This window comes from Elephas maximus, chromosome 4 (assembly GCF_024166365.1).
Source record: "Elephas maximus indicus isolate mEleMax1 chromosome 4, mEleMax1 primary haplotype, whole genome shotgun sequence".
Classification (NCBI taxonomy): Eukaryota; Metazoa; Chordata; class Mammalia; order Proboscidea; family Elephantidae; genus Elephas; species Elephas maximus.
The window spans coordinates 73,531,098-73,548,918 of NC_064822.1; the positions used below are offsets into that span (position 1 = coordinate 73,531,098).

At 38.0% G+C, this 17,821-nt stretch overlaps 2 protein-coding genes across 5 annotated transcripts in view; one reads left to right on the forward strand and one right to left on the reverse strand.

Annotated features, from left to right (window-relative positions):
* The window catches only part of PDE6H (phosphodiesterase 6H), a 91,801-nt gene that overhangs the window by 27,405 nt on the left and 46,575 nt on the right, over window positions 1-17,821 (forward strand). The gene's annotated exons all lie outside the window — the stretch shown is intronic.
* Window positions 1-17,821, reverse strand: part of ERP27 (endoplasmic reticulum protein 27) — a 34,497-nt gene that overhangs the window by 13,343 nt on the left and 3,333 nt on the right. For all 4 annotated transcript variants that reach the window (XM_049882548.1, XM_049882546.1, XM_049882547.1 and 1 more), the window contains one exon: window positions 17,518-17,655. In XM_049882548.1, the coding sequence (XP_049738505.1) occupies window positions 17,518-17,655 (138 nt within the window). The remainder of the gene's footprint in view (window positions 1-17,517; window positions 17,656-17,821) is intronic.

The window sequence follows — 17,821 nt, forward strand, 5'->3', positions numbered from 1 at the left end:
CCACTTGGTCATGGTGAATTATTGAATTCTATTGGCTAGAATTTTGTTGGGAATTTTTGCATCTAAGTTCATGAGGGATATAGGTCTGTAATATTCTTTCTTTGTGGAGTCTTTACCTGGTTTTGATATCAGGGATATGCTGGCTTGATAGAATGAGTTTGGGAGTATTCCGTCCTTTTCTATGCTCTGAAATACCTTCAGTAGTAGTGGTGTTAACTCTTCTTTGCAAGTTTGATAGAAATCTGTAGTGAAGCTGTCTGGACCAGGGCTTTTTTGGGGGGGTGGGGGGGGGTAGTTTTTAGATTACCTTTTCAATCTCTTCTTTTGTTACGGGTCTATTTAGTTTTTATACCTTTGTTTGTGTTAGTTTAGGTAGGTAGTGTGTTTCTAGGAATTCATCCATTTCTTCTAGGTTTTCAAATTTTTTAGAGTACAATTTTTCGTAGTAATCTGATACGAGTCTTTTAATTTCAGTTCGGTCTCTTGTAATATTGCCCATCTCATTTCTTATTCAGGTTATTTGTGTCCTCTCCTGTTTTTCTTTTGTCAGTTTGGCCAGTGGTTTATCAATTTTGTTAATTTTTTCAAAGAACTGGCTTTGGTCTTGTTAACTCTTTCAGTTGTTTTTCTGTTTTCTATTTCATTTAATTCTGCTCTAATTTTTATTATTTACTTTCTTCTGGTGCCTGTGAGTTTCTTTTGTTGCTCTCTTTCTATTTGTTCAAGTTGTAGGGATAATTCTTTGATTTGGGCCCTTTCTTCTTTTTGGATGTGTGCATTTATTGATATAAATTAACCTTTGAGTACTGCTTTTGCTGCGTCCCAAAGATTCTGATAGGAAGTATTTTCATTTTCATTGGATTCTATGAATTTCTTTATTCCATCCTTAATGTCCCCTATGACCCAGTCGTTTCTGAGCAGGGTATTGTTCAGTTTCCAAGTGTTTGATTTCTTTTCCCTGCTTTTTCTGTTATTGATTTCTACTTTTATGGCCTTATGGTCAGAGAAGATGGTTTGTAATATTTTGATGTTTTGTATTCTGCAATGACTTGCTTTATGACCTAGTATGTGGTCTACCTAGAGAATGTTCCATGCAAGCTAGAAAAGAAAGTATACTCGGTTGCTGTTGGGTGGAGTGTTCTATATATATCTATGAGGTCAATTTGGTTGATTGTGGCATTTAGATCTTCCATATCTTTATCGAATTTCTTTCTGGATGTTCTGTCCTTCACCGGAAGTGGTGTGTTGAAGCCTCCTCCTATAATTGTGGAGCTGTCTTTCTCACTTTTCAATGCTGTAAGAGTTTGTTTTATGTATCTTGCTGCCCTGTCATTGGGTGCATAAATATTTAATATGGTTATATCTTCCTGGTATAAAAAAGGTATATTGTCCCTTTAATCATTATATAGTGTCCTTCCTTGTTCTTTGTGGTGGATTTAACTTTAAAGTCTATTTTGTCAGAAATTAATATTGCCACTCCTTCTCTTTTTTGATTGTTGTTTGCTTGATATATTTTTTTCCATCCTTTGTGTTTTAGTTTTTTTGTGTCTCTAAGTCTAAGGTGCGTCTCTTGTAGGCAGCATATAGACAGATCATGTTTTTTTAATCCATTCTGCCACTCCCTGTTTATTTATTGGTACATTAATCCATTTACATTCAGCATAATTATGGATAGGTATGTTTAGTGCTGTCATTTTGATGTCTTTTTTTGTGTGTTGTTGACAGTTTCTTTTTCCCGCTAATTTTTTGTGCTGAGTAGTTTATCTGTATATATTGTCTTTTCCTTTTCTTCATTGTTGTTGATTTTGTTTCTACTGAGTCTCTCTTTTTTCTTGTATTTTATTTTGATGTGTAGGATAGTTAGTCTCCTTTGTGGTTACATTAATATTTACCCCTATTTTTCTAAGCTTGAACCTAACTTTTATTTCTTTATATCACCTTGTCTTCCTCTCCATATGAAAGATCTATGACTACATTTCATAGCCCCTCTTTATTGTTTTAATGTTGTCTCCTTTTACATAATGACATTGCTGTTTCCCTGTTTCAAGCATTTTTTTTTCTTGATTCATTTTTGTGATTTCCCTATCTGGGTTGACCTCTGATTACTCCGTCCAATGTCATAGTCTTGGGTTCATACCTGATATTATTGATTTTCTATCCAAAGAGCTCCCTTTAGTATTTCTTGTAGTTTTGGTTTGGTTTTTACAAACTCCCTAAACTTCTGTTTATCTGGAAATGTCCTAATTTCGCCTTCATATTTGAGAGACAGTTTTGCTGGATATATGATTCTTGGCTGGCAATTTTTTTCCTTGAACACTTTATGTATGTCATCCCATTGCCTTCTAGCCTGCATGGTTTCTTCTGAGTAGTCTGAGTTTATTCTTATTGATTCTCCTTTGAAGGTGACTTTTCATTTATCCCTAGCTTCTCTTAAAATTCTGTTTATCTTTGGTTTTGGCAAGTCTGATTATAATATGTCTTGATGACTTTCATTTAAAATCTACTTTATATGGAGTTTGATGAGCATCTTAGATATCTCTCATCTTTCACGATATCAGGGAAGTTTTCTGCCAACAAATCTTCAACAATTCTCTCTGTATTTTCTGTTATCTCTCCCTATTCTGGTACTCCAATCACTTGTAGGTTATTTCTCTTGATTGAGTTCCACATGATTCTGAAGGTTTCTTTGTTTTTTAAATTCTTTTATCTGATTTTTCTTCAAATGTGTTAGTGCCAAGTGCTTTATCTTCAAGTTCAGAAATTCTGCCTTCCACTTGCTCAATTCTGCTCCTCTGACTTTCTATTGAGTTGTCTAATTCTGTAACTTTATTGTTAATCTTCTGAATTTCTGATTGCTGTCTCTCTATGGGTTCTTGCAGCTTATTAAATTTTTCATTATGTTCTTGAATAACATTTTTAATTTCTTCAAGTACTTTATCTCTGTGTTCCTTGTTCTGTGTATTGCCTGATCTTCTTCTTAATCTCATTCCTGATGTCTTGAAGAGTTCTCTACGTTAATCTTTTGAATTCTGCATGTGGTATTTCCAGGAAAGCACCTTCATCCAGAAGATTCGTTGAGTCTTTGTTTCAAAAAAAAAAAAAAAATTATGTGACTTAAAATTGATTGTTGTTTCCAAGCCATCTGTAAGTTATTGCATTAGTTTATTTTATGTTTGCTTACTGTATCCTAACTTCTTGCTTTGTTTTGTTTTGATATGCCCAGATGGGTTGCTTGAGAGAGCTAGCTTGATTTTTTTCACCTTTGAAACTCTGACATCCTGTCACCTGGTGGCTAGAGCTGTTATCCAGGTATATCAGTCTAGGAGTCCATTCACTTTTCTTGTATGAATTCAGCTTAGGTGTCTGGGTAGGTGATCATCAAGTGTGTGGTACAGACTCTGTCCTATGGTCTTAGAGTGGCAGTAGTGGTTGGTGTAGGTACCGGTATCTGGTTGCAGCAGGGGGACACATTCTGAACAAGTTAGGGGGCTGCGCACTGTCCCCTGAGTGTCTGTGAGGAAAGCACGTCCCTATTCTCTAGAGTGTATAGGCAGGTGGGTTCTGCAGACAGACCTTGGGCACCCAATGCTTTTGGTTGTAAGGACTGGGAGGTACCAGTTATCCTTGGACTCTTGTCGCAGGTGGCTGGGTGACCTGAGTGGAGCCACCAGTCCTTAGGCCCCTGATGTGGGTACTTAAGGACCCAGTTTAATAGGTAAAGCAATGTCAAATATCAAACACCCACCTCTCCACCACATACCTGAAATGGTTGCAGTCTGCCCACAAGGGCCTATTCTCCCAAAATAGGCCCACATAGGTCCATGCAGGGGGAAAGGCATTCAAAGTCCATGGACGTTTATGCCTGAACAGGAGCTGCTTCTGTCCTGAGCTCCCCCAGCTAGTAGAGCTGGCAAATTATCTTTTTGCCAATTGTGAATTTATGCCTACTACAAGGGAGGATGGCTCCGCACGTTCAACAGTTCCTATCATAGTCCCAGGGCAATCAACAGCCACTGAAGCTGGCTTGGGGGCTGGGGGCGTGGTAAAATATACTCAAGTACTAGTTTTTGCCAAGAGCGCCATTCTTCTCTGGTTCCAGAGGTGTTAGTAGGCTGTGGGGCTGGCTGCTTCACCCTGAGGAAACTGTGGCTGGATGCTACAACCAGCCCACTGCAGCCGCTCCCGGGAATGGTGCTTGAGGGATCCTGATGATTCAGGCCTGGTAATTCCTCTTCTCTTCTGAATCGTCTCTCTGTCTCCCTGCTGCTCAGTCTGTTTTTTAACTTTGCCTTTGATGTTCAGGGCTCCTAGCTTGTCATAAATATAATTGATTCACTTGTTTTTTTGGGTCTTTGTTATAAGAAGGATCGCTGGAAGCGTCTGGCTATTCCGCCATCTTTGCCCCGCCCTCATTGTTAATTTCTTGTTTAAACTACTCGTTATTTACAAGTGGATGTCTTAATTTTAAAAGTGACGTTTTCTAATTATATTCTTATTATTGATGTCTAGCTTAATTTCTATACTTTTAGTTAAATCATTTGTGAACTTCTCTATATGTTACATGTGTCCTTGAAAATTCCGTATATTCTGCCGTTTTGAATACAGCATTCTGTATATGTCCGTCAGATTTAGTTTGTTAATTTTATAGTTCCAATTCTGTGTATTCTTATTGTTATTTTATCAGCTTATTCTATCTAGGAAGGAGTGTTAAAATCTCCCTTTATAATTATGGGTTTGGTCATTTTTTTCTTACAATTCTGTCATTTTTTGCTTATACATACTGAGGCCATGTGTTAGATAAATTAAATTTAGAATCGTTAAATCTTCCTGGTGAATTGACATTTTTTTCATTAGAAAGTGTCATTCTTTATGTCTATGGATACTTGTTGTCTAAAAGTCTGCTTGGTCCAATATTAATGTACTTATACCAGCTTTCTTTTGGAAGTCTTTGCATGGAATATCTCCCTCCTTTTTTTTTTTTTTTAAATTAATCTTTATATTTTAGTTGAGGCTCTTAGTGTATTTATGTTTTAAATGCATCCCTCCTAAAGAGCACATGCTCATTGTGTATTTTAATCCAGTCTTCTAATCATTGTCTTTTTAACTGGATGTTTTTGTGATGTAATTAATTACTGATATATTTAATTAAACATGTATTTTTCATTGGTTCTGCTTGTTTCAAATTCAGTTTTCCTTCATTTTTGGCCTACTTTTTAATTGATTGTATGGTTTGTATTATTCCTTTTTCCCTTTATTGGATTAGAAGTTGTTGCTAGGTGTTGTTGAGTCAATTTTCTACTCATAGTAACCCCACGTGACAGAGTAGAACGGTCTCATAGAATTTTCTTTGCTGTAATCTTTATGGAAGCAGATCTCCAGGTGTTTCTAACCCTCAGGGCACTGGGTGGGTTTGAACTGCCAACTTTTTGGTTAGCAACTGTGCGCTTAACGATTGTGCTTCCAGGGCCCCTTGGATTAAAAATTACACAGGCTTTTATTATTCCTTCAGTGATTATACATGCATTACACAACATGCATTCTACACTTATCAGAATCTAATATTAATTGGCTATTTTATCTTCTTCTTGGAAAATGCAGACATTAGAATGTTTTATCAGTTTACCTTACTTTCAACTCCATTCCTTGGCCACCATACTCAAGATTTACAGGTGATTACCATTGTGTATTTTAATTCTAAATCTCAAAAGACATTATTATTATGGAATTATATATTCAATATACATTTACATTTGTATACATATTTACATTTTAGCATCTCTTCATTCCTTCCTACATTCTTTTTTTTCATTTTTTATTATTGTACTTTAGAAGAAGTTTTACAGAACAAAGTAGCTTTTTATTAAACAGTACGCATATTGTTTTATGACACTGGTTAACAACCCCACAACATGTCAAAACTCTGCTTCTCGACCGTGGGTTCCCTATTACCAGCTTTCCTGTTCCCTCCTGCCTTCTAGTCCTTGCCCCTGGGCTGGTATGCCCCTTTAATCTTGTTTTGTTTTATGGGCCTGTCTAATCTTTGGCTGAAGGGTGAGCCTCAGGAGTGACTTCATTACCGAACTAAAAGGATGGCGAGGGGCCACACTCTCAGGGTTTCTCCAGTGTCTGTCAGGCCAGTAAGTCTGGTCTTTTTTTGTGAGTTAGAATTTTGTTCTACATTTTTCTCCAGCTCTGTTTGGGACCCTTTATTGTGATCCCTGTTAGAGCCATAGGTAATGGTAGCTGGGTACCATCTGGTTGTGCTGGACTCAGTCTGGTGGAGGCTGTGGTGGTTGTGATCCATCAGTCCTTTGGACTAATCTCTCCCTTGTGTCTTTAGTTTTCTTCATTCTGCCTTGCTCCTGACAGGGTGAGACCAGTGGAGTATCTGAGATAGCCTCTCGCAAGCTTTTAAGACCCCAGACACTACTTACCAAAGTAGAATGTAGAACATTTTCTTTATGAACTATGTTATGTCAATTGAGCTAGATGTTCTCCAAGACTATGGCCCCCATAGCCCTCAGCCCAGTAATGCGGTCACTCAGGCAGTTTGGGTGTGCCTATGGAGTTTCCACGGCCTTGTCTTGGACAAGTTGTGCAGGCTTCCCCAGTATTGTGTACCGTCTTACTCTTCACAAAAGTTACCACTTATCTATTGTCTATTTAGTGTTTCTCCATTGCCACCCTCCCTCCCCCATAAGCATCAAAGATTGTTTCTTTTTGTGTGTAAACCTTTTCATGAGTTTTTATAGTAGTGGTCTCATACAATATTTGTGCTTTTGTGATTGACTTGTTTCACTCGGTGTAATGCCTTCCAGATTCATCCATGTTGTGAGGTGCTTCACAGATTCATCATTGTTCTTCATTGTTGCGTAGTACTCCATTGTGTGTATGTACCATAGTGTGTTTAGCCATTCATCTGTTGATGGTCATCTAGGTTGTTTCCATCTTCTTGCTATTGTGAATGATGCTGCAATGAATATGGGTGTACATATATCTATTTGTGTGATGGCTCTTATTTCTCTAGGATATATTCCTAGCAGATAGATTGCTGGATCGTACGGTATTTCTATTTCTAGCTTTCCAAGGAAGTGCCATCTCATTTTCCAAAATGGTTGTACCATTTGGCATTCCCACCAGAAGTGCATAAAAGTTCCAATCTCCTTGCACACCCTTCGGCATTTGTTATTTTCTGTTTTTTTTGATTCATGCTGTTAATACCAGGGGTGAGATTGTATCTCATTAAGGTTTTCATTTGGGTTTCTCTAATGGTTAGTGATCATGAGCATTTCCTCATGTGTCTGTTAGCTGCCTGCCTGAATGTCTTCTTTGGTGAAGTGTCTGTTCATTTCCTCTGCCCATTTTTTAATTGGATTATTTGTCATTTTGTTGCAGAGGTGTTGGATTTTCCTGTATATTTGAGAGATTAGACTTTTGTCGGATTTGACATAGCCAATTTTTTTCCCCCAGTTTGTAGGTTCTCTTTTTACTCTTTCGGTGAAGTCTTTTGATGAGCATAAGTGTTTAATTTTTAGATGATCCCAGCTCTCTAGCTTATCTTCTGGAGCTTGTGTGTTTTTACTTATGGTTTGTATCCTGTTAATGCCGTGTATTAGAGCCTCTAGCATTGATACTATTTTTTCTCCTGTGATCTTCAGAGTTTTTGGCTCTATATTTAGGTCTTTAACTATTTTGAATTAGTTTTTGTGTATGGTGTGAGGTATGGGTCTTGCTTCATTTTTTTGCAGATGGACACCCAGTTTTGCCAGCACCATTTGTTAAAAAGATTGATTTTTCCCATTTGATGGACTTTAGGCCCTTGTCGAAGATCATGTGACTGTAGGTAGATGGATTTTCATCTAGATGAACCAGAACTACCTTCTCCCCATAAGGCCCTCATACTTGCTCTATGCTGATTCAGCAAAATCAGAGCTAAGTTTCATTCTGGTTTATATGCGAGGGAGTTCAGGCAGAGGGAAATTAAAGTTTTGAAAAGGTAAGAATCCAAAATTGCTCATTATTGTCATTCTCATGATAAATGCTATGGTCTATTTTTCACTTCTTTTGTTTGAGATGGTCTCCCATTGGTTTCATTAAGACTAATGTGGACCTCCAAGTAGCCCAGTGTGGTCCTTATGGTTAATTTAGCTAATACTAGATGTATCTAATAGGTCACTGAGTGGCACAAATAGCTTGCATTCAACTACTAACATAAAGGTCGGTGGTTCAAGCCCACCCAGAGGTGCTAGGAAGGAAAGGCATGGCGGTCTGCTTCTATAAAGGTTATAGCCATGAAAACCCTATGGAGCAGTTCTACTGTGTAACACATGGGGTTGCCATGGCTTGCAGTTAACTCCACAGCAATGGTAAGGATATACCTAGTCATTTGCTTATGATCCATTTGTTCAAGAATTATTTATGGAGTCCGTGCTGTATGTTAGGCTCTGAGGCACAGAAGTGCTGACCTTCAGATGGTGATTTAAGCACGCTTCATTTTAAGAAGACTAGTTTTACAAAATTTAAATTTCTGAAATAAATAAATGCTGAGGTACAGAAAATCTTTGTATTTCCAAAAAGGGTTTGAAAAAGCACAGGATATTTGAAATTGTGAATTCTAACTTAGTATATTTACTTGTTTTAAAATTCACTAAGTTCTGAATAGGAAGCAAGGAACAGAAATATAAAAGTAAGAGAAAAAGTCTCAGGTGGAATCCTTGCCCAGCTTTCTACACTAGACTCCAAAACAACAACAACAACAAAAAATTGCAGAAATAAAATGGCCACAGAGAATTTGGTATTTGCAGTGTTTTTTTTTTTTTTTTTTTTAGGAATTTACTGCTGCTAAAAAAAAAAAAATGCCTGGTTTGCCAGCTGGTAAGCCTCCTTCATACTTAAGGCTTTGCTATTGCAGACATCAGAGTCATCAAAATTATAATCATAATCAAACCAAAACCAAACCAATCCCTAGTTGCTGTAAATTCCAACTCATACCGACCCTATAGGGCAGAGTGGAACTGCCCCATAGGGTTTCCAAGGAGCACCTGGTGGATTTGAACTGCTGACCTTTGGATTATGAACCGTAGCACTTAACCACCACACCACCAGGGTTTTCATAATCACAACCAGGGCCCTTTCAGGGTCCTTTAAAAATATTTAATATGTGTAAATATTCCTGATTATTTTTCTAGGAATTCTCAGACCTAGAGCCTGTGCCTCCATTGACAAAGCTGTGCTGTAGGCCAGGAGCCCCCTCCTTCTCTATTCTTTCCCAGGCAGTCCCTCAGATTTCCCAGAACAGGGAGAACAGGAAACAGCAATTACTCCTGGAGTTTCTGGATTTAAGGAACGCAGCATGCTGGAGGCATAGGATGTTAGTGGTGATAACATTCTCTAAGAAGCAGAGGGCTTTTATGAAAAACCACCCTCCTGCAGTCTCTACAGTTTGTTGTGCTTCTTTGAATGATCCTTTCGGGATTTCTTAAACTCATAAACTCTGGAACATTCATGTGTAGGGTCCCTGGAAGCAACATTTCAGCAGGAAATCTCCCTACTGTAAAAGGAGTTATTTGTATAATATACTGGAAAGAAAATCTGGCCAGAGCCAGGAATTGAGGAAAAATTTTAAAAAGATACGTTTTTCTAGTTTTTGGAAAGAACTTTACTTAAGGTATTATATTATTTTTTTCCTAATAAAAGAGGCACCAGGAAGAAAAACAGAGCAACAGTAAACCAGAAGCGTTGCCACCTTAAGATATAACGTTAAGGTTTCCGCAAGAACATCTGAAGTACATTATTTTATGTTTTAAATACTATATCATAACCAAGAGATCCACCAGACGCTCCTTGGAAACTCTATGGGGCAGTTCTACTCTGTCCTATAGGGTCGCTAAGAGTCGGAATCGACTCAAGGGACTGGGTTTCTGGGTTAACCACGTGTTCTAATCATGCCTTTCTGTGCATTAGTATTTCAGCAATATTCCATTAGAATTGCTATGACTTTCTCTAATTTACCGCCCAGATTGTCATAAAATATATTAAAATCGTCTCAGTTTGCACCATTTTTACAGTATTGAAATGTCTTGGGTGGCCCTGTGACATAGTTTGTTAAACAAATGCCCCCATATCCCTAGGATTATTTGTTTTTGGAAGTTGATTAACTAATCATATATTCGGTTAATACATACTTTTTTTTTATATAAAAACATATAACTTTAAATATAAAGTTTAGTAAATTGATAGCCTTACTTTTTATATTTCCTATTAGTTTATTCTCACTCATGGATTCATTCTGATTCTCTTTGTCTGGCAGAGCATATTTCTTATAAGGAAAAAAAAAAAAAAAAACAATTCCTACTCATAGCAACCCTATAGGACAGAGTAGAATTGCCCCATAAAGTTTCCAAGAAGCACCTGGTGGATTTGAACTGCCAACCTTTTGGTTAGCAGCTGTAGCTCTTTAACCACCACGCCTCTAGGGCTTTCTTTTTTATAAGAGGCACTCAATAAATAACTGTTAAATGAACAAATGAAATGTCTCCACTTTGTTTCTATTACTATCCATTTGGGTCAAAGTTAGGGTAACTGTATTTCTTAAGATAGAAATGATTGAGAAAACCCAAAGTAGGACAAACATTCAAATAATATCCGAATTTCCCCTTTAGGCCAGGCTCCTGGTTTATTGGATCCAGGACCCCATCTCTGTCAGGGCAACAAGGGTCCTGTTGGATAACGTGGGGGGTCTCCCTGCCATCACACTCACAAAAGGCAGGCTGTGTCCTCAAACCTGGCTAGGTTTTCATAAACAATTTATTTTAGTCCCATGACTTTTACTTAAACTCTTCCTGATTACATTTCTATTGTCAGTTGCCACTAGTTTTGGAGAGTGATGCATTACTTACGTGTAGCGTTTACTAGTCCTGTCATTGCTCCGGCATTTCGAGCATTCAATATCAACTCATTTTAGTCCTATTAGTTGTTTCACGTATCAGTAGCTCAGGCCATCAACAAATATGCTCGTATAACTGAAAGTTCTATAAACCTAAATTCTGAAATGTCTTTGCCAATATATGAAATACCTAGATTAAATTTTAAGAAATAACCCTGAGGTTTAATTACCTAGCGCTGGAGGAATGGAGGGATAGTTTAGGAGAAAGTTTTAAAAAAAAAGGAATAGAAAAAAAGTAAGTTCTGTAATGAAGGAACTTAGAGGAAATAGAATCTAGCAGTAAAAAACAAAGGTTTTCTTTAGGGTTAAGTGCTTTAAAGGAGCCTTGGTGGTGCAATGGTTAAACACTTGGTTGCTAACCAAAAGGCTGACAGTTTGAACCCACTAGGTGCTCTGCGGGAGAAAGATGTGGCAGTCACTTCTGTAAAGATTACTGTATTTTTAGCAAATGACATGCCCACATAAATAATGGAGATATATATATATATATATATATATAAAATGTGCATAGTACACCTAGAAAAATAATGTGCAAGGGGGTTATGCAGTTAGCAAAAACCATATAATATGTGTGTTATTAGTGTAGGAATATGGTACAGCCTTAGAAACCCTTTGGGGCAGTTCTACTGTGTCCTAAAGGGTTGCTATGAATTGGAATTGACCCAATGGCAATGAGTTTAAGTGCTTTAAGCAGCCAAAAGAGTCCTGGTGGTGCAATGGTTAAGCACTTGGGTGCTAAATGAAAGGTGGAATGTTAGAACCCACCAGAGGATCGATCCATGGGAGATCTGCTCCTATAAAGATCACAGCCTAGGAAACTCTAAGGGGCAGTTCTATTCTGTCCTATAAGGCAACTATGAGTTGGAATCGACTCATTGACACATAACAAAAACATAACATACTAGAAAGTATATGCTTTGTGTAAATAATGCTGATGTGAATCAGACATCTGTCACTTACCAGTTGTGAGACTTTGGGTAAATGAATTGGTTTCATGAAACTTCAGTTTCCTCATTTATAATAATAAATATTTCATCAGATTTTTGTGAAAATTAAATGGTAGAATATTATAAGACACCAGCATACTGTCTATCATAAACAAACAAAACAAAACAAATGATAAATCTAAGATGAAATTAGCTACCAGAAAATTTGCAGCAGGTCCATGTTCCTCAACGTATAGCTGAATAGTCTATGAATCTAGACACAGAGCTTACATTTTTTAAAAAAAAACAGACAGTGGATCATAGGCCTAGATATAACATGCAAAACTATTCAACTTCTAGAAGATGAGATAGGAGAAAACCTAGGTGACCTTGGGTTTGGTGATGACTTTTTAGATACAATGCTAAAAACACAATCCATGAAAGAAAAAACTGATAAATTGTACTTCATTAATATTAACATTTGCTCTGTGACAGACAGTGTAAAGAGAATGAAAAGGTAAGCCACGAACTGGGAGAAAATATTTGCTAAACACATATCTGACAAAGGACTTGTATCAAAAATATACAAAGAACTCTTAAAACTCAGAAAAAAGAAAACAAACAACCCAATCATAAAATGAGCAAAAGATCTGAACAGCCACTTCACTAAAGCAGATACACAGATAGCAAAAAGATGCACATGAAAAGATGCTCAGCATTATATGCTATTAAAAAAAAAAAGGGAGTTGCAAATTAAAACAACAATGCGATACCACCACACACCTATTACCCATTGCTGTCGAGTCGATTCCAACTCATAGCGACCCTATGGGACAGAGTAGAACTGCCGCATACGGTTTCCAAGGAGCGCCTGGTGGATTCGAACCGCTGACCTTTTGGTTAGCAGCCATAGCTCTTAAACACTATGCTACCAGGGTTTCCACACACCTATTAGAATAACTAAAATTCAAAATACTGACAACACCAAATGCTAGCAAGGATTTGGAGCAGCAGAATTCTCGTTCATTGCTGGAGAGAATTTAAAGTGGGACAGTCACTATGGAAGACAATCTGAAGCTAAACACAGGTTTACCATACAATTCAGCCACCACACTCTAGGTATTTACCCAAATGAGCTGAAAATGTATATCCACATAAAAACTGGCACACAAATATTTATAGCAGCTTTATTCATAACTGTCAAAAATTAGAAGAAATCAAGATGTCCTTCAGTAGGTGAATGATTAGGCAAATTATGGTACGATATCAATAAAATGAGTATTGTTCAGCGATACAAAGAAATGAGCTATTAAGCTATGAAAAGACATGAAGGAACTTGAAATGCATATTGTTAAGTGAGAGAAGCTAGTCTGAAAAAGCTACATGTTGTATCATTTTGACTATATGACATTATGGCAAATGCAAAACTATAGAGACAATAAAAAGATAGTGGTTAGCAGAGTTCAGGGATGGGGGAGGGTTGAATATGTGGAACACAGGACATTTTTAGAGAAGTGAAACTATTCTGTACGATACTACAATGAGGGACGCCTGACAAGCATTTATCAAAACCCATAGGTATTGTTGTCGTTAGGTGCCATCGAGTCGCACAACAGAATGAGACACTGCCCAGTCCTGCACCATCCTCACAAAAGTTATGCTTAAGCCTATTGTTGCAGCCACTCTGTCAATCCACCTCCTTGAGGGTCTTCCTCTTTTCTGCTGACGGTGTACTTTGCCAAGCATGACAGCCTTCTCCAGTGACGGATCCCTCCTGACCACATGTACAAAGTAAGACGTGGCCTTGCCATTCTTGCTTCTAAGGAGCATTCTGGTTGTACTTCTTCCAAGACAGATTTTTTTGTTCTTTTAGTAGTCCATGGTATATTCAAAATTCTTCGTCAACAGCACAATTCAAAGGCGTGAATTCTTCAGTCCTCCTTATTCATTGTCCAGCTTTCACATGCATACGATGTGATTGGAAATACCATGACTTGGGTCAGGCGCACCTTAGTCTTCAAGGTGACATCTTTGCTTTTCAACACTTTAAAGAGGTCCTTTGCAGCAGATTTGCCCAATGCAATGTGTCTTTTGATTTCTTGACTGCTGCTTCCATGGGTGTTGATTGTGGATCCAAGTAAAATGAAATCCTTGGCAACTTCAATCTTTTCTCCATTTATCATGATGTTGCTCATTGGTCCAGTTGTGAGGATTTTTGTTTTCTTTATGTTGAGATGCAATCCATACTGAAGGCTATGGTCTTTGATCTTCATTAGTAAGTGCTTCAAGTCCTCTTCATGCTCAGCAAGCAAGGTTGTGTCATTTTCATAATGCAGGTTGTTAATGAGTCTTCCTTGAATCCTGATGCTCCATTCTTCTTCATATAGTCCAGCTTCTTGGATTATTTGCTCAGCATACAGATTGAATAGGTATGGTGAAAGGATGCAACCCTGACGCACACCTTTCCTGACTTTAAACCAATCAGTATCCCCTTGTTCTGTCTGAACAACTGCCTCTTGATCTATGTAAAGGTTCCTCATGAGCACAATTAAGTGTTCTGGAATTCCCATTCTTTGCAATGTTATCCATAATTTGTTATGATCCACACAGTCGAATGCTTTTGCATAGTCAATAAAAAACAGGTAAACATCCTTCTGGTATTCTCTGCTTTCAGCCAGGATCCATCTGACATCAGCAATGATATCCCTGGTTCCACATCCTCTTCTGAATCTGGCTTGAATTTCTGGCGGTTCCCTGTCAATATTCTGCTGCAGCTGCTTTTGAATAATCTTCAGCAAAATATTATAATGTACATACCCATAGGAGTATACAACACAAACTGTGAACCCTAATGTAAACGATAGAAATCCTGGGAGGTGCAAATGGTTAAGTGATCGGCTACTGAACAAAAGGTTGGCAGTTTGAACCCACCCAGAGGTGCCTTAGAAGAAAGGCCTGGCAATCTGCTTCCAGAAGGTCACAGCCTTGAAAACTCTATGGAGTACAGTTCTGCTTTGCCACACTTGGGGTTGCCATGAGTAGGAATCCACAGCAACCAGTTGATGTAAACTATAGACTTTAATTAATAATTATGTGTCAATATTGGTTCCTCATTTGTAACAAGAGTACCACAGGAATGCAAGATGTTAATAATGGGAGGAACAGTGGGCAGGGGTGGGGTTATGTGGGAACGCTCTGTACTTTCTGCACAATTTTCCTGTAAACCTTTAACTGTTTTAAAAAATAAAGTTTAATAAATATTGAGAAAAATTTGAATAGTTGATGTGCTCTGTTCAGGAACAAACAAAAGTTATCCCAAACTCTTGAATAATAATCCTATTAAAATATCGGCTACATTTGTGGTAGTGTAAACTGAGAAAAAAATGTTTATCTAAAAGCTGGCAGGACATAAGTTGAGCCCCAAATTCCTGCCAGGAAAGAAGGGCAGGAACCAGTGTGTTTGTTTTTGGTATGGCACATAAGCAGTAGTGTCCACAGAGGTCTCAAGAGTTCATTCAGAGTTGGTCTGTCACTGGTGGTAGGCAAAAACCAAATGCTAAGGACGAGTGAGCAGGGCTGGGAAGTCATCAAAAGGGCTGTATAAAGAATAAATTGTGAGCAAAGCTAACGCTCCCACTGGAGGTTTTTAGGCCTGCAGAGACTTTGAAAGCAACAGTACTTGTTTTTCTTCCCCGTGTGTGTATCTTGGTGTGTGTATCTTGGTAGTACCAAACAAAAAACCAAACCCGTTGCCGTCCAGTCGATTCCGACTCACAGGCACCCTATAGGACAGAGCAGAACTGCCTCAGAGTGTTTCCAAGGAGTGGCTGGTGGATTTGAACTGCTGACCTTTTCGTTAGCAGCCAAGCTCTTGACCTCTGTGCCACTAAGACTTAAATCAGGCCTTCAAAAAATCTGTAAACAAGAAAGAAGCGAAGAAGTACTCATGGAATTGTAGGTGATTAGAATTTTTGTATTGAACAGTTAAGGACCAGACACTGAGTATAAAATAAAACTAAAAAAGGTTTGAATGAGAAGTGAAAGAGGGAGAAAGGGTGGAAGTAGACAGAAATGGACAGTCAGTCCAGAAATCTTGAAAACTTTATCTTCTGCCTCAATTTCTCATTTTCAGTGGACTGTTGACATACCGGTAGTCCCCCACTTACAATGTACTGAAGTTACGAGAACTGCACTTAAAACCATGTTTTTTTTTTTTTAATGATTTGTGTTTTTTTAAATGTATGCATTAAAATATATCCATAAGTTTATATGTAATGTTTCCAATCGCCCTAGACAAATAAAGATCAAATGTATAAAGATACTGATAATAAAAGGCAATAATAATGAAAAAAAAAGAGGTATTAGACTTACCTCAGAACTGACTTAAGATGGAGTCATTGGAACATAACTCCATCTAAGTCTGGGACTACCTGTATTTACTTTGATATTTCACCAATGGCATAAACTCAACAAATAACTAAAGCATCAGAAATCTCTTTTTCTGTAAATGGCCTCACTCTTTCTGGACATCCTGGCTTTAAACTTTGCCTCCTTTCCATAATGTTGATATCTAATTTTTGGGGGTCCTGCCTTTCTTCTGACTTCTACTGCTACCTTTAGTATTTCCCACGTGGCCTATTTTTCCATCCTAACAAAAGTTCTCTCTACTTCTTGTCTTTTTACCTAACAATCCATCCAGCCCATTGGTACCAAAATAACCTCGCTAAACCATATTCCTGTTCATGTTACTCCTCTGATCTAAAGTGTTTAGGGACTTCTAGTGCCAACCAAATTAAGGGCAAACCTATTAAGCTGGTATTCTAACTTCTCCACGATATGGTTCCAATCAAGTTTCCCTGTGTTATTATAATTTTCCCCAACATGTACCCTGGGATCCAGTCAAACTGGCCTGATCATTGTTTCCTTATTAAATTCTATTTTATTTTTCCCCCATCTTAGCTATGAATTCTCCTGCACTGTGTCTAAATCGTATTTATTCCTTAAATCCCAGTTCAGTTCAGTTGTCGCCTTCATAGTTTCTTTTATTTCAGAATTCCCATGCTGCTTCTATCCTTTGATCCTTATCATAGTGATGTTCTTTGTAGGTTTACGGTTAGACATAAGGTCACCATGAGTCAGAGCCAACTCAGCAGCAACTAACAACAACAACTATATTTTAAGATCTGGGAAAGTGGAGCATATATTTAACTTGTCTTTACTGTTAGTAACGTGCATAATGCATGCAGCTGTTGTTTAACAGATGTTTGCTACATGTAAATCGACTTCCAAAGTTAAGAAGGGTATAAAATTTTAGAGCTGAAAATGACCTTATAAATGGTATCACCTGTTTTATTTTATAGATGAAAGAATTGAAGCGAAAAATGTCAAGCAGCCTGCCCAAAGCCACATGACTGGGCAGTGACAAAGCATTGCCTCAAACCCCATCTCCTGTGAGTCCAACTGTCTCTCCACTTCCCTAAAGCACCTGTGTGGGAAGCATGAGTTGAATCATCATCCTTGTCAACAATATCCTTGAGTTTGGCATTATCATTGGTGTCAGAGACAGAGTTTTTTTCAGTCTCTCATTTGTGATTCCACAACCTAAGGGAAAACCGGGAGAAAGCTCAAGATGGCCACCCATCTTACCAGACGGAAGAGGGAAATGGTGTTTCCGGTAATGTTGTAGTGGGTCAGAACCTCAGAACTGGTGCTGATTCCAAATGACACATCTTGGAATTTCTGCACCATGCTGCGAAATACAGACACTGCTGGTATTTCCAAATTCTAAAAACCAGAGAAAAAATAAAAGCACAGAGGTTGTTGTGGAGGGGAGAGACACAAACAGAAACAGAATAGGGGAGAGAAATGTGCTCGCTCATACCAGAAAGCACAGGCTTGATTTGGTGTTCAGTGAAACAACACTTACATCTCTATTGCAGGCTAAATTTGC